General features: G+C 43.9%; 2 protein-coding genes across 4 annotated transcripts; one reads left to right on the plus strand and one right to left on the minus strand.

The window, feature by feature from the left end:
* Positions 1-4,433: 4,433 nt before the first annotated feature.
* zbtb1 (zinc finger and BTB domain containing 1) lies at positions 4,434-13,705 on the minus strand. Its single transcript, XM_051409084.1, has 2 exons — positions 13,566-13,705; positions 4,434-9,644 (listed from the first exon to the last, which is right to left on the minus strand). Exon 2 carries the CDS (start codon positions 9,638-9,640, stop codon positions 7,583-7,585), a length of 2,058 nt encoding a protein of 685 aa, XP_051265044.1. The 5' UTR covers positions 9,641-9,644; positions 13,566-13,705; the 3' UTR covers positions 4,434-7,582.
* A 283-nt stretch (positions 13,706-13,988) lies between these two features.
* On the plus strand, positions 13,989-21,594 carry zbtb25 (zinc finger and BTB domain containing 25). 3 transcript variants are annotated; one of them, XM_051409167.1, is made up of 3 exons: positions 13,989-14,614; positions 18,585-18,765; positions 19,023-21,594. In XM_051409167.1, the coding sequence occupies exons 2-3, from the start codon at positions 18,593-18,595 to the stop codon at positions 20,215-20,217; spliced, it is 1,368 nt and encodes a 455-aa protein (XP_051265127.1). In that variant the 5' UTR covers positions 13,989-14,614; positions 18,585-18,592; the 3' UTR covers positions 20,218-21,594. The 3 variants fall into 3 exon arrangements, with proteins under 3 accessions (XP_051265127.1, XP_051265129.1, XP_051265126.1); XM_051409169.1 differs by having other exon boundaries at positions 13,989-14,516; XM_051409166.1 differs by lacking the exon at positions 13,989-14,614 and having other exon boundaries at positions 17,959-18,765.
* Positions 21,595-22,018: the final 424 nt, after the last annotated feature.

Genomic DNA, 22,018 nt, shown 5'->3' on the forward strand with positions numbered 1-22,018 from the left:
GTACTATGAGCTCTTTAAGATATGAAGGGGCCTGACCATGAAGAGCTTCATAGGTGAGGAGGAGGATTTTAAATTCTATTCTACATTTTACAGGGAGCCAATGCAGAGAAGCTAGTACAGGAGAGATGTGATCTCTTTTTTTTTTTGGACTTATTGGGGCAACCTGATAATAAAGAGTTGCAGTAATCCAGCCTTCAAGTAACAAATGCATGGATAAGTTTTTTCTGCATCTGTCTGTGATAGGATGTGTCTAATTTTAAAGAAAGAACGCAGTCCTAGAGGTTTGCTTCATGTGGGAGTTAAAAGACAAATCCTGATCAAAGATAACTCCAAGACTCCTGACAGTGGTGCTAGAGGCCAAGGTAATGCCATATAGAGTAACTATATCTGTAGACAGTGAGTCTCTAAGGTTTTTGGGGCCAAGAACAAGAATTTCATTTTTTTCTGAGTTTAACATCAGAAAATTGCAGGTCATCCAGGATTTTATGTCCTTAAGACATGTTTGTAATTTAGATAATTGATTAATTTCATTGGGTTTGATTGATAGATATAACTGCGTATCATCTGCATAACAGTGAAAGTTAATGGAGTGATTCCTAATAATGTTGCCTAAAGGGAGCATATATAAAGTAAATAGTATTGGTCCAAGTACAGAACCTTGTGGAACTCCATGACTAACTGTAGTATTTATGGAGGATTCATCGTTAACATGTACAAACTGAGAACGATCTGATAAGTATGACTTAAACCAGCTTAGGGCAGTTCCTTTAATATCAATTTGATGCTCAAGTCTCTGTAAAAGAATATCATGGTCAATGGTGTCAAATGCAGCACTAAGATCTAATAATACAAGTACAGAGACAAGTCCATTGTCAGAAGCAGTCAGAAGGTCATTATTAACTTTAACCAGAGCTGTCTCTGTGCTATGATGAACTCTAAATCCTGACTGAAAATCCTCAAATAAACTATTGTTATGTAGAAAGTCACACAACTGTTTGGCGACTACTTTCTCCAGAATCTTAGAGAGGAAGGCGAGGTTAGAAATCGGTCTATAGTTGGCTAAAACCCCTGGGTCAAGAGTGGGCTTTTTAAGAAGGGGTTTAATTACAGCTACTTTAAAGGACTGTGGTACATATCCTGATAATAAAGAAAGATTAATCATATCCAGTAAAGAAGTGCCAATTAAGGGAACAACTTCTTTAAGCAGCCTAGTTGGGATCGGGTCTAACAGACAGGTTGATGGCTTTGATGAAGAAATGATTGAAGTTAATTGATGAAGATCAATGGCAGAAAAACAGTCTAAATATACATCTAAGTTTACATTGACAGAAGTCCCTGAACTTGGAGAGCCACTGGTAACTGTTGATGGCAGTTGGTGATTAATTTTCTCTCTAATAGTAATAATTTTATTATAGAAGAAGCTCATGAAGTCATTGCTACTTAAGTTTATGGGGATATGTGGCTCAATAGAGCTGTGACTCTCTGTCAGCCTGGCTACAGTGCTGAAGAGGAACCTAGGGTTATTCTTATTTTCTTCTATTAGTGCTGAGTAATAGGCTCCTCTGGCATTACGGAGGGCCTTTCTATAAGTTTTAAGATTATCTTGCCAAATTGAGCGATGTTCTGATAATTTGGAAGAGCGCCATTTCCTTTCAGATTTCCTAGCCTCAATTCAATTCAATTTTATTTGTATAGCGCCAATTCATAACAGAAGTTATCTCAGGACACTTTTCAAATAGAGCAGGTCTAGACCGAACTCCTTATAACATTATTTACAGAGACCCAACAGTACCACCATGAGCAAGACCTTGGAGACAAGGGCAAGGAAAAACTTAGGCAGAAACCTAGGACAGATCCTCCGGCTCTAAGAAATGACAATATATATGTAATATTTTAATGCAGGATAATTAAAATGATGCAACATCCTTGGAAAGACCATGGACATGCTGTAAAACACATTAATTCCTCACAGGACTGACGGTGGAAATACAGGTGAATCACTAGGATTAATCTTAGCTTGGCTGTTAGCCTGGTCTGGAGCAGGCTAACTGCAGAGAATAAATCACCATAGTAACTTGGCCGGGATAAGTTTAACGTGCTTTCATGCAACCGACTTGAGGCTAAATTCATAAAATATCCTGGCTTAATCCCTTATCTTGGTTTTGTGCAATACCCCTCAGGCTAACAGCCAGGCTAACATTAATCCTAGCGATTCTCCTGTATTTCCACCGTCAATCCTGTGAGGAATTAATGTGTTTTACAGCATGTCCATGGTCTTTCCAAGGATGTTGCATCATTTTAATTATCCTGCATTAAAATATTACATATATATTGTCATTTCTCATTTCATTTAAATCTGTTGGCTGTTTGTAATTGCAACAGTCTTTTTATATTGATTCAAGTGGTAGTATTATTACTCAGGACAAGTGTTATATTGCTATGCTAATGAAGACTGCTTGTCAAATTGCATAAATATGTGTTTATTGCAGTAATTGAGATTACAAAACACAGCTGATGAAGTTGCAAAGGTGTTTTCAATGAAATCTGTGACAAGGGCAATATACGTCTAGTGTTTTTTATTATTTCCCTACTCTTACTGTTTATTTATACTGTTTTCTCTCTATCCACTTTGCTGCGGTTACATTGGAATTTCCCCATTGTGGGAAAAATAAAGGAATATCTATCTATCTATCTATCTATCTATCTATCTATCTATCTATCTATCTATCTATCTATCTATCTATCTATCTTCCATTCACCTGTTCCCTCTTCATAATGGCTTGCCCTTTCTTGGAGGATGTACTGGATGAGGAAGCCCTAATCCTCAGACGAGCATTTAGTCATGAAAGAGTCTTCTGTGACAGGTCAGACCCATTGGCCGTTGGAGAGGACTATCTCATTGAGAGATACAGATTCTCAGGTGATGGACTAAGATATTTATGTAGGCTGCTGGGTCCAAAAATACAGCACCAGACGGCAGGAAGCCATGCTCTCACTGTACCACAGATGGTCTGTGTTACATTGAGATGTTCTGCAAGTGGGAGCTTCCTTTATTCTGTTGGGGATGCAGAGAACCTCAATAAAGGAACCATTGGCAGCACATATCCTGGCTTGGTGGGCCCCCTGTGCCAGTTCTATGGGCTTTTTTTTAACTGCTACAATCATACAGACATTCAACATGTCAGCAGATACCTAATCTATTCACCTCATTTATTCACTGTTATCTACTTTAAAGTCACTGACCAGCCTGCAAAATGTTCTTGTATTTAACTTTAACTTGCTGCCAGGTCCTTTTATGGCCAGACAAGTTTGTTCTTTATGAAGGATAGAAAGATAAAATAGATAAAAATAGATTAAATGACACACATTGTGGATAATTGTTTGCACTTAATCATACTCTACATTTAAGTAACATGCACCTCTACTTGCCACATTTAAAGCAAAGTGTACAACAGTTGATTAGTGGACTTAAAGTAACTCCTTTAGTCCTTTAATTGGAGCCTAATGATGACAGTTCCAGAGGAGCACTGTTTATTCATTGTACAGTTTTGGACTACTTAAGCATTAAGCCGGTCCGCTATTGTCTGCCAGGCTTTCTCTCTTTCTTTAATTATGGCATTGGTATTGCCTTTGTTTCTTATATCTTCCACCTCTTCATAGAACTCCATCAGGAGCTGTTGTTCAGCGGCCGTGAAATATGAAGCGCGACTCTTATCCACGTTCCTATCGGTGATTCTGTGAGCGATTGCGAGGTCTAGTTCAGTATGCCGTGAACACGCACCTATCTCAACTATCTACACCTGGCTTGACATAGCCGCGCCTTTTCATCCTGGCTCGGCAAACGTGCAACCGATTAAGCCAGGATGCGCCGAGCAGGCTAAGGCAAGCCGTGCTTGCTCAATTATCCTGGATGTCTTTATTCTACTTTTGTGCAATACCCCTGTTCTCTAACTTACTATGAAACTTTAATGCATCATAAACAAAGAACATTTAGTTCCACTTGAACTAGAACTGTTCAGAACCTGAAGGTTTCTGTTAGAACTGCTCAGTACCTGAAGGTTTCTGTTAGAACTGCTCAGAACCTGAAGGTTTCTGTTAGAACTGTTCAGTCTGGGTCTCCAGCTGTTACACTGCCTGATACTTACTTGCATATGTAGGACAATTAGCATCATTAGCATTAATGATCAGCTATATGGACGATATCTCAGCAGCTGATTGGATGAGTTGGGTTTGCGGGTTATTGAGGACGCTCAATCCATTTCTGATTGTGATTCATTCTGAGGTTATTGATCTGATTAATACAATTGTCCAATGCATGTTAGCATGTGTAACGGCTGGAGAACCGTGACTGAATGTTTCTAACATGAGACTCTGGTACAGTTCTGGGTCCACGCTGCTGCAGGTCGACTGTTCAATAAAGACATCCAGAGCCATTTGCTGACAAACAGATTCACTTGGTTTATTAAGAGCTTAAGAAAGGCTTGAGTTTATTCAACATCAGTGACAAAAGCTTCAGAGCAACAAAACCACCCGAACACAGGAAGGAAAGCTGAACTGCGACCCCAAACAACTGAACACCGTTGACGTTTCAGCCCGCCAGGCGATAGACTGACAGCATCATTTAGATCATTCAGGACAGGCTTTAAACTGGTTCCAGTTGGTTCTGAACTGTATAAATTTCAGCTGGTTCTGAAGGTCCAGTGTGTAGGATTTGGTGCCATCTAGTGGTGTAGTTGCATTTTGCAACCCCATTGCTCATTCTGAGGTAACAAAAACACGCTTCTTATTTTCAGCTGATTATGATGAAAACATACCGATGAATATTATATTAATGTTACACACTGAAGCTTTACAGTGACCTTTCTTTAAACTGGTTTAGTTTGATTCTGAACTGGTTTAAGGCAGCATTAAACAGTGGAGACGTGTGTTCGACTGTCTGCAGTTTCTCTCATGAATCGAATGGACTTTGATTGTAAATCCGACCAATAAAAACAGTCGATAACGAGACAGCAACTTCTCATCAAAACGTTGATTGTCTGAACACCGGCGGACGAGGGGAAGGCGCTCTAACTCTGTAACTGCAGAAACTAAAGGGTGAGAACTGGTCTGGGCTGGTTCTGAACTGGTTTAGGCTCTAAACTAGCTCAAATTGATTCAGAACTTGTTTGCAATTAACCTCCAACTATAATGTGGTGTAGTTGGTTCTGAACTGGTTTTGGTTGGTTTGGATCTTGTTTAAGGTGGTTTTGCGATGTTACTGTTCACTCTATAGCTGTTTTATTCAGAACTGATTTAGGTTGACATTGAAATGGTTTAGGTAAATTCTGAAGTGGTTTTGAAAGGTTCAGTTTGGTTCTGAACTTCAGTTTAGTTCAGAAGTGTCGGCCCGGTCTGGGACGTTTGGGTTGGTTACAAACATATGTGGTGTGTTAGGAGAACGGGCAGAGTACAACTGCAACGAAAGCTACTTTACACGACTCATAAGGCAACAGGGAAAGTGTGAACTCCTTTCAGAAGACTGAAGACCAGTGGCTGCATTCACCGAAAGCCAGATGTTCTCTCATTGGTTAGAAGTGTCTGGGGGGCGGGAGCTCCAACCTGCAGAGTTCGCCTTGTGCTTTAGGTCGGCTCAAACAAACTGCTCCAGAATTATTTTGTGACCAGACCTCTCGTCCCAACTGAACCCCATTCAACCGGACCCAACACTGGTTTCAATGAGCCGACCACTTCTAGTGTTCTGTTGTTCAACTCTTACACAATCCTTAAATATTCACTTTGAAACGGGGTCCTTACTTGTGCCTGTCCATCCCCCAGAATGCATCACTGTGCAGAACACAGGAAGGAAAAGGACGGAGACATCTGTCGCTAGTGTGCACCACCGTTACAGTAAAGGCACCAATCACAGAGCATGTTGGACAGCGAGTTTCTGACTGCGTTTACATGCACAAAGCAATACAGTTTTTACAAATACAATATATAATGAGCTGTTAACTAAGGTTTACTCTGATTACTGCCCGTCCTCCTGACGGCAGTCATGTTGCCCTCGTGGTAAAAGTGGAGCTGGAGACATTTTGTCTGCATCAAAGGAGGGTTTTTATAAGTGTTGAGCACAGCCTCCCTCTTTCAGTCTTTCAACCAGTTCTGGAAAACTTTGTGATATTTCCTCATAACCAGAAACCTGTTGATATCTGAGTCTTTCATAATGTTTAAAAGTAGAAATGTGGACTTTTGGTTTGTCCTCACATACTGTTGTTAATCCTAATGACAGCGTGCAGCAGATTAAAACCTGAATGACACTGGCCGGTTTCACGTCTGAAAAGGAAAATGCTCCATCTGGAACATCTTCAGGATAGTAGTGGAAAATTAGTGTGCATGTAAACGTGGTCAGTGTGACACAGTGAACGTAAAGCTGAACTAGAACTGAGTGAAAGGGGAGGCAGAGTATGAATCAGTGTGCTATCAAACTCACTAAACAAAGAATCAGAAAGCAGAATTCAGTCTTTTTCCACCGACTTTGCTCACAAACTAGAACATGAAAAACTCAGCGTGTTTCGTTTTCAGAGACTTTAGTATTCAACAAAATAAACTGACATCAAAGCTAGAAAATGTTGACCCAAAGCTTGAGGCATCGCAGCCACACGACGCCAGACAATTCTCTCCAAACAGAACCTGAACCGGGCGTCCTCTAACGGTTCCTCCATCCCCCACTCTCGTTATAGTAGCTGTGATCTATTTGTGAAGCTCCTCCCAGCGGCGAGTGTACGACTGTGAGGACGCACCAGGTCTGATTTCTCCTGGAGTCGACTGCCGGTCGTACCATGCGTTCACACTGTGAGCAACACAATCACGAACCAAACCAATGGCGAGGCAAGGCGGGGCTTTTCTCATCAACAAAAATCACAAAGTCTCTTAAATCCAGAGTTCATCTGATGATTCGTCCATCCTGACTTTGGTACATTCTAGTGCTAAAACGATTCATTGATTAAGTGATTAGTTACTTGACGGAACATTAATTGTTAACAATTTGCTAACTGGTTCCAACTGCTCATTTTCCTGTTTTTCAGTGTTAGTTTAGTTTCTTTGGGTTTTTGGACAGCTTAAAGTATCATTTTAGACTCTGTGAGCTTGGACATTTGTTACTGTTTGATTTACCTGAAATGCAAATATCACATATATATAATGCTGTATATCAAATCCCAGCTTCTTTATAAATATTTTAAATTGTAATATACATTTAGTTAGCTATTTAGCTGGTGATCCATCCATCACTGAGGACAGTTAGCCAAGATTTCTAAACTTTGTGATAATTTTCATCGACAGAATCCTGATTGTAAACCGTGAAAATGTCTTGTCTAACCAAAGTCGCACAGAGACTGCCGACTGTTGCCATCGGGGTCGTAACAGGGCGACCAGTAATTGGCCCCGCTGCTCGCAGTGTGAACGCCCATTTAGGTTATGCATATACTTTAAAAGTGCAGATTAAAAAGTTTTCTTTTTGGTGTTCAAGTGCATACATTTGTTCTCACATTTATGGCTTTTTTTTAGTAACAAACTAGTATAAATGCAGAGGACGGTTTGGTTCCTATAATCTCTTGGTGTGTTTGGAGTTATAGTGGCTCCTCATGTCTTTACGGAGGCGGAACTTCTCTCCACAGACGCCGCAGATGTACAGGTGTACGTCCATGTGTTTCTCCAGCTGTTCTCCACCAGGGAAGATCTGGAAACACACCTGGCAGATGGTTTCCCCGGCTGACAGGTGGGAGATCATGTGTCGGACGTGGTCGTGTTTGAGGAAGGTTCCCTGGTCACATACCGGGCACACGTAGCGCGCCATGCCTTTGTGCATGTCGGTGTGCAGCCTGAGCTGGCGCTCCCGTAGGAACTGCTTCCCGCAGGTCTGGCAGGTGAACTGCTTCTCCTTGGTGTGGACGGTGTAGTGCTCCCTCAGGTGGCAGCGCTGATAGAAGCCTTTGCCGCAAATGCTGCAGAAGTGTTTGCGGCGGTGATCGGGTTCAGTGCCCTCCTCCAGCAGCACCGGGCGGAACAGCTCCTGGTCGTGGCAGGACAAGGCGTGCTCCAGGGCCAGGCTCTCGTTCTGGAACAGCAGACCGCAGTGAGAGCAGGCCAGGTCGGCCGCCTCCAGCAGGCCCTCCTCCATCCCCTGTGGCTCCTCCAGCAGGGACGCCTCGTCCTCCCCATGGGAGTCTGACTCACCACCTTGGGATTCGCCGCAGCGCTCTGCGTGCTCCTGGAGCTGGCGGCCTTTGATCAGCACCTGGCCACACCTCCCACAGGCACATATATGGCCCATGTGGTTGGACAGGTAGTGGGCTGACTTGTCCTCCTCGGTTAACAGAGCACCACACAGTTCACAGGGGGCACAATCGGCGTCCTGCTTCTCGTCTTTGACCTTACGGAGCTTCACAGGGATTCCTGAATCTTCACTGCTGGACATGTGGCCTTCGAAAGGCTCACTGCTGTTATCCATTCCTGAGACACCGGGTTCTGGTTCACGGTCTGAACCAGTTTTCTCCCTCCGTAAATCTTTATGCGTGGTGTCACTGAACCTTGTGCTACAGTCTCTGTTGGCGTGCTCGCCAACCCGGACCACCTCTATCTCAGGGAATATGACTTCTTCTGGTTCTGTCTTGATTGAGATGCTCCTAGTCGACCCAGGCTCGCCGTCTGTCCCGGCCGCCACCGACCTGATGGTGAGGTCAGAGTCGGCCTTGGCCTCGGGCCAGTCGTCCTCACCTTTACAGATGACCCTGTGTTCCTCTATGCTCTCAGAGGCAGAGCTCTCAGCTTTACTGGAGTCGTTGTCCCCTTCAGCGTTACCTCTCGGCTGATGAAAGGCCTTCCGGTTGGTGCATGTCAGGATGTGTTCTATTAAAAGCTTCTCGCAGCTAAAGACGAAACCGCAGTCGTCGCAGGTGTAGGTGCGGCCAAACCGAGGACGGTCTTTGAGAGCTGAACTTCTGCCACTGGACCTCTTTCTTAAATCACATGGCTGCTCGACTCCTCCGTCTACCACCGGCGGTGCCACTATCAGAGGAGTGTTCACCACTTCCTCCACCACCACCGGTCTGCTGACGGTTGCAGGAACAGCTGGACGCCCGGCGGAGCTGCTGACAGGTTTCGGTAAGCGCTCTGCTTCCGGTGCAGCGGGCCTTTGCTGCTCGTACATGCGGACTCCAAACATCATTTTCCCAGCAGCGGGGCCAGTGGAGGAACTGGACGAGGAGGAGGACGCTGAGGAGGACGGGGTGAGATTGGAGCTCCTGATGTCCCTGAGATCCTCCAGCGAGTCGGGGATGTAGTACATCTGCAGGTACGCCATGGAGGCCTTGAGCTCTTCAAACTCGTAGCTGCCCACGACGATGCGTCCGAGGTACATGAGCTGCAGGATGAGGTCGAAGCACTCCGCGCTGATCTGCATGTTGCTGAGGTCCAGACGACCCGCCCCCTGCTGGTCCCGGATAAACATCATCCTGAAGTAGGAGCTGCAGGCCGCCAGGACCGCCTTGTGCGCCCTGAAGTAGATGTCCCCGATGGCGATGAGGCAGTCGCACAGGAAGCCCCACTCCCGCTGGTTGTTGAGCTGCTGGAGGACATGATCACTGTGGCTCGGCCTCGCCATCTCCCTGCAGACAACAGAGGAAGACAGGAGACAGTAAACGGTGAGGTCGTCTGGTTGAGCTCAGCGAGTCAGAACCACCTCTCAGTTCTTCTATGACTCATCAACGTCAGACGAGAATAATGAAGACATTTAGATCCTGTTTCATCCGAAATAAAGAAAACATCTCAGACACTCAACTCTCTATATACTCTACTATATATTATATTAAACTATGTATTATATTAGATATTATATTATACTATATATTATATTAGATATTATATTAAACTATGTATTATATTAGATATTATATTATACTATATATTATATTAGATATTATATTATACTATATATTATATTAGATATTATATTAAACTATGTATTATATTAGATATTATATTAAACTATGTATTATATTAGATATTATATTATACTATATATTATATTAGATATTATATTAAACTATGTATTATATTAGATATTATATTATACTATATATTATATTAGATATTATATTAAACTATGTATTATATTAGATATTATATTATACTATATATTATATTAGATATTATATTAAACTATGTATTATATTAGATATTATATTATACTATATATTATATTAGATATTATATTAAACTATGTATTATATTAGATATTATATTATACTATATATTATATTAGATATTATATTATACTATGTATTATATTAGATATTATATTATACTATATATTATATTAGATATTATATTATACTATATATTATATTAGATATTATATTAAACTATGTATTATATTAGATATTATATTATACTATATATTATATTAGATATTATATTATACTATATATTATATTAGATATTATACTATATATTACATTAGATATTTAGCTGCTTCTCACACTGATACCAGTAAGGTAACAGATAATATTGTATTTTATAAAGGAGGATAATTAACAAACAACAAATGGTTCATTTATTCTGTTTAACTTCATTAAAACACAGAATTTGACTTTCATAGATTAATAAATCAGATCCATCGTTTATTATTCACGTCAACTGATGATTTATGTATTGATCCTGATCATTTATAACAATGTAAAGTTCCCATTATCTCTCCTCATCTGGGTTTTACAAGCTGATCTGAATCAGTTTGTTTTATGGTTTAACTCTCTGAATATATATATTATTATATATTACACACAGAAGTGGCTCCAATAATAACGTCTGACACTATTTAATAATCATATTACAACACAAACCTCAAGATGACACAGATTAGTTTTTAAAGTCCTCTCAGAATGAGTGTGTGACATCCTGCAGACGATGGAAACCACATGTTACTGATAACGACACCGACTGCATCCACTGTTAGTCACACCGAGACCTGAAACCTCAACTCACTTTACTGTTCACCTCCAATGAACTGCAGTCGGTTCTCAGGCAGACAGACAGCCAACGTCTAACACTTTATTACAATCTCCTTTCTATATTTATAATTTATAGAGATATATTTATAAATCCTCCCCAAGTGTAGGACCAACAGACTCAAGAACTCCTTTGTCCCTCATGCCATCACACTCTACAACTCCTCACTCAGGGGGAGGAGGAAATAGGGTAAAGAGGACAGAAGGGAAGGAGTGGTAGCCACTCACTGTGCAATAATGATCTACTCATACATACCTGGACACTCTTCCTTCTTTTTTTCTTGCAATAACTTGATCCACCACTTAAGTGCAATAATTTAATTTAACTGCTAATTTATGCTAATGTCATTTATCCACTGTATAATAATACAATGCCATATACAGTCCTATATATTGATCTTTATTTATCTATATTCATCCTCTATACAGTTCTCTACATTTATCTTATTTCATTTTATTTTCCGTGAATTTTATCTATTTATTTATATAATTTTTCACTGTTTTGTAAGCTGCTGGAAATTCAATTTCCTTGCGGAAGGATCAATAAAGAGAAGTCTAAGTCTAAGTCTATATATATCCTGTAAGAAAACAATCCTATTGTTAGTTATCTGAACCATCAAATATCATTTATACAAAGTGAATTCAATATCATCCAGATAAACTCGTCTCACACAAAGAGTTCACTGTTTGAAATATCTATAAAATCTGAGTCCGTCTATTAATGATAGATATAATATAATATAATTTAATATGATATAATGTAATATGATATAATATAATATAATGTAATATAATATAATTTTATATAATTTAATACAATATAATATAATGTAATATAATGATATAATATAATATAATGTAATATAATATAATGTAATATAATATAATGTAATATAATGTCATATAATATAATTTTATATCATATAATATAATGTAATATAATATAATATAATGTAATATAATGTCATATAATATAATGTAATATAATATAATATAATGTAATATAATATAATATAATGTAATATAATATAATATAATTTTATATAATGTCATATAATATAATTTTATATAATATAATATAATGTAATATAATATAATATAATATAATGTAATATAATGTCATATAATATAATTTTATATAATATAATATAATGTAATATAATATAATATAATGTAATATGTCATATAATATAATTTTATATAATATTATATAATATAATATAATGTAATATAATATAATATAATGTAATATAATGTAATGTAATATAATATAATATAATGATATAATTTTATATAATATTATATAATATAATGTAATATAATATAATATAATGTAATATAATATAGTATAATATAATGTAATATAATATAATATAATTTTATATAATATAATATAATTTAATATAATATAATATAATTTTATATAATTTAATACAATATAATATAATGTAATATAATGTAATATAATATAATATAATTTTATATAATTTAATACAATATAATATAATATAATATAATGTAATATAATGTAATATAATATAATTTTATATAATTTAATACAATATAATATAATGTAATATAATGTAATATAATATAATATAATATAATATAATATAATATAATTTTATATAATATAATATAATATAATGTAAAGATTGCTGAATATAAGGATCATTGTGTTAATGAGATGTTTTTATCTACAGCGGGTCCACTGCTGGCGGAGTCCGCCATGTTTCTACGGTAACCCTGAAGGGACAAAGCAAACACAGGGTCCCGATCGGGGACAGCAGACAGGCTGTATCCTGTCTCACTGCTGTATCCTGTCTCACTGCTGCAGGCTGAACTGGAACCAGACTCTGTTGTTGGTTTACAGTAACTGAGCCGCTCTCAGTCCCCGCCCGCCCCCGCACTGGTCCCCCCGCACTCCCGCGGGGGCAGTGCGGGGGGACATTCACGCATTGACCGGCTGTCAGTCAGCGAGTAACCCGCCTTTACTGAGCCGACAATGAGCCGTGAGGAGCGGGCAGAAGGGAGAGGTCGGCCGCTCCGAAGAGCTAAAATGGAGATTACAGTTCTGGTGGTTAGCTGCGTCAAGCTAACAGCGGCTAGCGTCGGTTACACCGGAAGTTACCGAGAGTACAGCTTCAAAATAAAACGGATACAACGTGAGAAGTAGTAATCGGTTGATGTTGTTGTTGTATTGACTTCTTAAACGGACACAGACTAAATAACAACAGATGTATTAACGTGTTGATAAGAACTAAGCTCTGGGCGTTCATGTAAAGACGCCTTAAGCTGTTCATTTAGTCTTAACGACCTTTATTTTGAAACGCCAAAGCGGATGTAGCAGTTGTAAATGCTGCGGAAGTGACGATGTACTGATAGCTCTCCCGCAAACAGTCCCGCCACCCCCGCACTGCCACCCGCACTCAGCTAGCACCGAGAGCAGCAGGCCGCGGGGACTTCTCGGTAGTTTTCCCGTCCAGGAGGCTCCGAGGGCCGGACACAAAGCTGTCGACTCACCGTGGATACCGGAGGCCGGCGGAGGAGCTGCTGCTGTCGGCGGCGGGTGTGCGGTGTTCCCGGGTTCTGGAGCGGTTCTGGAGCGGTTCTATCCGGAGGTCGGACGGGTTCGGACGGACAGTTGAGACGAAGGAGAAGACTCTTCTTCTTCTCCTGCAGGATGAAAGAACTTCCGCACACACTGCCGCTGCGTGAAGCCGGATGCACTGAGGAAACACACAGAATACAAAATAAAACACTTCCGGTCAAAATGCTGGCCTTCAAAATAAAAATAAAAGCGTCGTTTCTTTTGCTCTTGTACATTTTATACTTTAATATCCATATTCAGCATTATTAGTGTTTTTATTACACTGCTGTTTGTAATATATATCATTAAAGTCTTCTATGTTCTGTTTATTATTATAGAGATAAACTGTAATAACGATCAATAACTGATCAATAACTGATAACAGAACCTGCTGATCATCATCAAACTGATCGATGACTTTTTACTACAAATAATTTGTATTAAAACTTATATAATAAATAATATTCTCATTATAATAACCAAACAATCTTAAAACATCATAAACAATAATAATAATAACAATAAAAACAATAAAAACAACAACAATAATAGAATAATAATAATAAACAATAATAGTAACATTATTTATTAATAAAAACAATAATAATAATACAATAACAATAATAATAATAATCACATTATTTAATAACAATAAAGCTTCAATTTGTATTTGTATTATTTCTGTATTTATTGTGTTGAAATCGATCAGAACGGATCGATCAGTCCGGTATTGATCACTGATCACACATCGGTAGGTGACACAGGCGGATCACGTGACCAGCCCCTTTGACCCTTCATCTCGCGAGACGTGACGCGTCTTCTTGCGAGATCCTCTGCAGCAACAAATCGGCTCCGGATCCTGAAACAATCTGCGGGTTTCTGCGGTAAGACACCGATTAACGGGAGCGCGTGCACGCGGCGGACAGCCACAGGGTGCGTGTGGGGTCGGATGGGCGTGCGGCACGCGCCCGTGTGCGTGTGGGTGAGTGAGCAACGTGCGTGCTGCGGGATGTGAATGACACAGAGAGGATGGAGGAGGCTGCAGGCGCGCGGGCGCGACGCGACATGCACGCGCGGAGCAGGAGCTGTTGTTTGGTCGCGCGGGTGTCCGGTTTCCGGTCTGTGTGTGTGTGTGTGTGTGACCTTCAGTGAGGTCACAGGTCAGCTGGTGAGAGGTGGTAGACCACCTGCTGATGATGTTGTCAATAAAGCTCCAATCCAATCATTGATTATGTGTTATTGATTACTGATCCAATCACAACAAAGATAATAATAATATAACAATAAAGACTCCCATGGTGCATTTCACCAGCAGACATCCAATCAGAGGTTGAGTTCAGTAACCATGGAGACGTGTTTGGAAAGGACCACTCGGGTTCAGTGCCATCCGGCTGCCTTCTTAAGCCCCGCCCCCTTTTGCTCTGTGCTCCAATCACAGTTGAGCGAGCCTCGGTCAGCTTCCTCCCGTCCTGAGATATTCTACCTGCTGGTTCCGTATCCCCAGTCCAGATCCACTGTGACCCAGACCGACCCAGACCGACAGAGACCCAGACCGACAGAGACCGACAGAGACCCAGACCCAGACACAGACCGACCCAGACCGACAGAGACCGACAGAGACCCAGACCCAGACACAGACCGACAGAGACCGACAGAGACCGACAGAGACCCAGACCCAGACACAGACCGACAGAGACCGACAGAGACCCAGACCCAGACACAGACCGACAGAGACCGACAGAGACCCAGACCGACCCAGACCGACACAGACCGACAGAGACCCAGACCGACCCAGACCGACAGAGACCGACAGAGACCCAGACCCAGACACAGACCGACCCAGACCGACAGAGACCGACAGAGACCCAGACACAGACCGACAGAGACCCAGACCGACCCAGACTGACACAGACTGACAGAGACCCAGACCGACACAGACCGACAGAGACCCAGACACAGACCGACAGAGACCCAGACACAGACACAGACCGACAGAGACCCAGACCCAGACACAGACCGACAGAGACCGACAGAGACCCAGACCGACCCAGACCGACACAGACCGACAGAGACCCAGACCGACCCAGACCGACCCAGACCGACAGAGACCGACAGAGACCCAGACCCAGACACAGACAGACCCAGACCGACAGAGACCGACAAGGACCCAGACACAGACCGACAGAGACCCAGACCAGACCGACACAGACCGACAGAGACCGACAGAGACCCAGACCGACCCAGACCGACACAGACTGACACAGACCCAGACCGACACAGGCCGACAGAGACCCGGACACAGACACAGACCGACAGAGACCCAGACACAGACACAGACCGACAGAGACCCAGACCGACCCAGACCGACCCAGACCGACAGAGACCGACAGAGACCCAGACCCAGACACAGACCGACCCAGACCGACAGAGACCGACAGAGACCCAGACCCAGACACAGACCGACAGAGACCGACAGAGACCGACAGAGACCCAGACCCAGACACAGACCGACAGAGACCGACAGAGACCCAGACCCAGACACAGACCGACAGAGACCGACAGAGACCCAGACCGACACAGACCGACAGAGACCCAGACCGACCCAGACCGACAGAGACCGACAGAGACCCAGACCCAGACACAGACCGACCCAGACCGACAGAGACCGACAGAGACCCAGACACAGACCGACAGAGACCCAGACCGACCCAGACCGACACAGACTGACAGAGACCCAGACCGACACAGACCGACAGAGACCCGGACACAGACACAGACCGACAGAGACCCAGACACAGACACAGACCGACAGAGACCCAGACCCAGACACAGACCGACAGAGACCGACAGAGACCCAGACCGACCCAGACCGACACAGACCGACAGAGACCCAGACCGACCCAGACCGACCCAGACCGACAGAGACCGACAGAGACCCAGACCCAGACACAGACCGACCCAGACCGACAGAGACCGACAGAGACCCAGACACAGACCGACAGAGACCCAGACCGACCCAGACCGACCCAGACCGACACAGACCGACAGAGACCCAGACCGACCCAGACCGACACAGACTGACAGAGACCCAGACCGACACAGGCCGACAGAGACCCGGACACAGACACAGACCGACAGAGACCCAGACACAGACACAGACCGACAGAGACCCAGACCGACCCAGACCGACCCAGTCCGACAGAGACCGACAGAGACCCAGACCCAGACACAGACCGACCCAGACCGACAGAGACCGACACAGACCGACAGAGACCCAGACCGACCCAGACCGACCCAGACCGACACAGACCGACAGAGACCGACAGAGACCCAGACCGACCCAGACCGACACAGACTGACAGAGACCCAGACCGACACAGACCGACACAGACCGACAGAGACCCGGACACAGACACAGACCGACAGAGACCCAGACACAGACACAGACCGACAGAGACCCGGACACAGACACAGACCGACAGAGACCCAGACACAGACACAGACCGACAGAGACTCAGACCCAGACCGACACAGACCGACCCAGACCCAGACCGACACAGACCGACCCAGACCGACACAGATCCAGACCGACACAGACCCAGACCAACACAGACCGACACAGACCGACCCAGACCGACACAGACCCAGACCGACCCAGACCGAGACAGACCCAGACTGACACAGACCGACACAGACCCACACCGACACAGACCCAGACCGACACAGACCCAGACCCAGACCGACACAGACACAGACTGACACAGACTGACACAGACCGACACAGACCCAGACCGACACAGACACAGATCGACCCAGACACAGACCGACCCAGACCGACACAGACCGACACAGACCGACACAGACCCAGACCGACACAGACCGACACAGACACAGACTGACACAGACCGACCCAGACCGACACAGACACAGACCGACACAGACCCAGAGCGACCCAGACCTAGACCGACACAGACACAGACTGACACAGACCCAGACCGACCCAGACCCAGACCGACACAGACACAGAGCGACCCAGACACAGACACAGACACAGACCGACCCAGACCGACACAGACGGACCTTGTGAAGCTCCAGGGACGGGTTTATACAATTCTATCTGAATCATAAATTGTTTTATTCTAGGCAAACAAATTGTCTCTATGTGTCTGTCTCTATCTGTCTCTCTCTATGTGTCTCTCTCTCTATATGTCTGTCGCTATCTGTCTCTCTCTATGTGTCTCTCTCTCTATGTGTCTGTCTATCTGTCTCTCTCTCTATGTGTCTGTCTATCTGTCTCTCTCTATGTGTCTGTCTATCTGTTCTCTCTCTATGTGTCTGTCTATCTGTCTATCTCTATGTGTCTCTCAATTCAGTTCAAAATGGACTTTATTGGCATGAAAGTTTTTTTTTAAAAAACAATATTGCCAAAGCAGAGTATCAAAATAAAATACAAGTCCAAATATTCAGACAATACACAATATGAAAGATATATACATTATGAATGGTTTTGTGCAATTTATAATGTATATGTTTCATAGATAGATTTATGTCTTCCTTGTGTGTCTTTTTAAACTTGACTCTCTGAACAACAACCGCACAAGAGTTCCTATGTGTGTGCAAGCACAAATGGCAAATAAAGTTCTTGAATCTTGAATCTTGAACATTATATTATATACATATATTATTATATATAATATACACTGGTGTGCCTGTGCTTCGATCACTCACAGTCCCTCTCTCTGTGTCTCTCTTTGTGTCTGTCTCTCTCTCTCTCTATGTGTCTGTCTCTCTGTGTCTCTCTCTATGTGTCTATCTCTATGTGTCTCTCTCTCTCTCTATGTGTCTGTCTCTATCTGTCTCTCTCTATGTGTCTCTCTCTCTTTGTGTCTCTCTCTCTATGTGTCTGTCTCTCTATGTGTCTGTCTCTCTCTCTCTGTGTCTGTCTCTCTCAGGCGGGGTCATGGAGGTGTCCTCTCACAGCCTCTTCCTGCTGCAGCAGCTCAACGTTCAGAGAGAGTTCGGCTTCCTGTGTGACTGCACCGTCGCCATCGGTAACGTGTACTTTAAAGCTCACCGAGCCGTCCTCGCCGCCTTCTCCAACTACTTCAAGATGATCTTCATCCACCAGTCCAGGTCAGTGAGCCGGTAGCTCACAGCTAACAGTAGTTCCTCATCAGACAGACGATCAAAACCTGCTGCACACGGTGGTTCTGGTGGTTCTGGTGTTTCAGCAAAAGTCGAGCCTGGTTCAGTTCTTTGCAGATGAAACATTGATTCTCAGCCTGATGGTTGACGCTGTCTGTCTGTCTGACTGACTGTCTGTCTGTCTCTCTGTCTGTCTGTCTCTCTGTCTGTCTCTCTCTCTGTCTGTCTGTCTGTCTGTCTCTCAGTGAGTGTATAAAGATCCAGCCCACAGACATCCAGCCGGACGTGTTCAGCTACCTGCTCCACATCATGTACACGGGGATGTGTCCTAAACAGCCGGTGGATCAGAGCCGTCTGCAGGAAGGCATTAAGTTCCTCCACGCCTACCAGCTGTGCCGCAAACCCGGCGAGGGCGCCGCCGACGCCGCCACCGACGTGGTCCGCATGTCCAACCTCTACGGCATCCAGATCTCCTCCCAGCTGGCCAACAAAGAGGCGTCCGGAGTCCCCAAGTCCACCACGGTGTCGTGCGGCGCCCCCGACGACGGACGCTCTTCCGGCCGGGGGGGGAGGTCCCACTCCCAGCTGTCGCTCGCTGTTGGACTGGAGGGGGTCCCGTCAGACCGCCAGGCCTCGGCGCTACGCAACGTCTGCTCTGTGGCGTCCGGAGACGACTCCGACATCTCAACCCGCATCAAGCAGGAGCGGTTGGAGGAGGAGGAGGACGGCGAGGAAGGGCAGGGGGCGGGGTCTCCGTCTCCAGCTCAGGGTAGCAGTCCCAGTCAGAGCCTCCTGTTCAAAGACCGGCCCCTGGTCCTACTGTGTCCTCGTTGTGGAGAGCGCTGCTCCTCCCCCGAGGGTCTGCGTGAGCACCTGTTCAGCCACGCCCTCGACCCCACCCGTCTGATGGAGGGACTGTCGCATGGCGGCGAGCTGGACGCCGGCGTGGAGGAGGGGCCGCCGGGGGGCCAGGAGCAGCTGGACGCGGGCTGCCTGGAGGAGGCGCTGAGGCAGAGCCAGGCGCTCGCCAACCAGCTGGCTGCAGAGCTGAGGAGGAGCCGAGGGGGAGGAGGAGGGGGTGGCGGAGGCAGGAGCAGCCCCACCCCTGCCGCCATCTTGCACTCACGTAAACGTAAGATCGCCTGTGCCGTCTGCAGCCTGCGCTTCTCCCACAAGAGCCAGCTGCAGGAGCACATGTACACCCACACCGGCAAACCGTCCCGCTACCACCGCTACAACCGCCTCTGCAGCCAGCTCTTCCAGGCCTCCGCCCACTTCTGCGAGGGCGCCGCGGAGCATGGGGGAGGGGGCGGGGCCTCGGCCGGCACTGCCGCGCTCTCTGAGGAGGCCAACAGGGACACTCAGGACAACGGCAGCTCCTGCTACTCCCTGGACTCTGAGATCTCCCAGGAGAGTGTGGACGGCGTGCCCGTGGAGTGATGTCATCAGGTGTTTGGCCACAAGGGGGCCGGACTGAATGCACAGGTGGTTCTGTGTGGAACCAGGACGGGACTCTGAGGTCTCTGCTGCTGTCTGATGGTCCTGGACCTGATTCATTGATCAATTCGTGGACAGAATATTTGTTTTCTTCTGCAATCGAAAAAAGTTTGAACACGATTAATCAATTAATCAGAAACTAATCAGCGTACTGATCCGTAATGAGAATAATCGTTAGCTTGAGTTCTGTCCTGCTGATCGTTTTCATTTCATCGGTCTGTGTTTGTTTCTAACTGCGATGTTGAATCCTGATCTTCCACGCTCACCAGCGGACAGTGAACCGTGGTCGTGTCTTTAGAAGCAGCAGCAGTGCCTTCGTGTCGTCTCCACCCTGAAATCAAGGCTTCATGACAATCTGAGTAAAAGGTTTGTTCCTTTTTTAGAACCCAGAAGAACCTTCAGATGTTGTTACACAACTGAAGCTTAGTTAGACTTCCAGACACTTTGTTGTTTTTCTCTGAGCTGATAATAAAAATGTAATTAAAGGATCATAACTCTGTTTTTGATCATTCTGCAGTTTACGTCATTTTCACCGACTGAGTTATGCCACGCCCTTTTTTGCCTTTGTGGCGCAAAGGCTTCAGGGTCCTTATATGGACATATCCTGTGAGTTTTGTGATGATTGGCCCAACAGTTGTTGACTTCTGTCTGTTTATGTGCTGAGCCACGCCCCCTCTGAAGCTCATTGGTCAATATGTTGAACTCTAAATTAGAGATCAATAAGCTTTATGCAACTATTGATCAGCTCCATCCGATGATGATCCACAGAAGGTTTGGCAGCAGTCCAAGCACATTGAGCCGGGCGCTGTGTGAGGGGGCGTTGCCTTTACAATACTGTATTTTTGGGTTTAACAGCGCCACCATCGGGCCGATTGGACTCATCAGTTCCTGTTATTGGAGTTTAATTCCAGCTCACAGGAATGTGATAATAAACAAGCACAGAAACAAGCCCTCATTAAAATGTTTACAATACATAAATAAATAATAACCATCCTAAATAACGCGGGTCTGCAACCTGCTGGTCTGGTCACACGTTAAATATTTACAGTTTTTATTTTTGATATTTCTGACTTTATAAACAATCTGACATCATAAATATTAAAATGAACTGCTGATCACAGGATGTGACTTTATTTTGAAAGGGTTGGATTAAAAGCAGTCTTATGGTCCTCTCTATTCTCTCTATTGATTATTGACTGGTGAATGTTTTCATTCTGTGTTTCACTGTAAAAAAAATCCAAACAGGAAGTTTTGTGTTTACATGTTTTGTACATAAACGTCTGTTTTTCATTGATGGAACAATAAAGTTTTGTAAATAAATTTCTTTTTTTCACCAATCAGAGCACAGCAACGAAAAATAATTTATCTAATTAATAAACTTTCAGTGTCAGATGGTTTCAAAGCCCAAAACTTTATTTAAAACATTTCTGAAACAAATAAAAACAACTGATTCATTAGTTCAAACTGTTTCCTGTTCAGACTCTCTGCAGTTACCGGTCGCATCCAGCAGACGTCAGCAGAGAGCAGGGCACCGAGCTGACCAGAGGCATTCTGGGAAACTGAGTCCTTCAGAAGATAAATATGATAGATAGATAGATAGATAGATAGATAGATAGATACTTTATTTATCCTGAGGGAAATTCAAGCATCCAGTAGAAGCATACAAACATACATTAAACATACATTAAAATAGAAAACTATACAAAAAGTAACAGTAGAAATAAAATAGCTTTTATAAATTTAA

The sequence above is a fragment of the Dicentrarchus labrax genome, unplaced genomic scaffold (assembly GCF_905237075.1).
Source record: "Dicentrarchus labrax unplaced genomic scaffold, dlabrax2021, whole genome shotgun sequence".
NCBI lineage: Eukaryota > Metazoa > Chordata > Actinopteri > Moronidae > Dicentrarchus > Dicentrarchus labrax.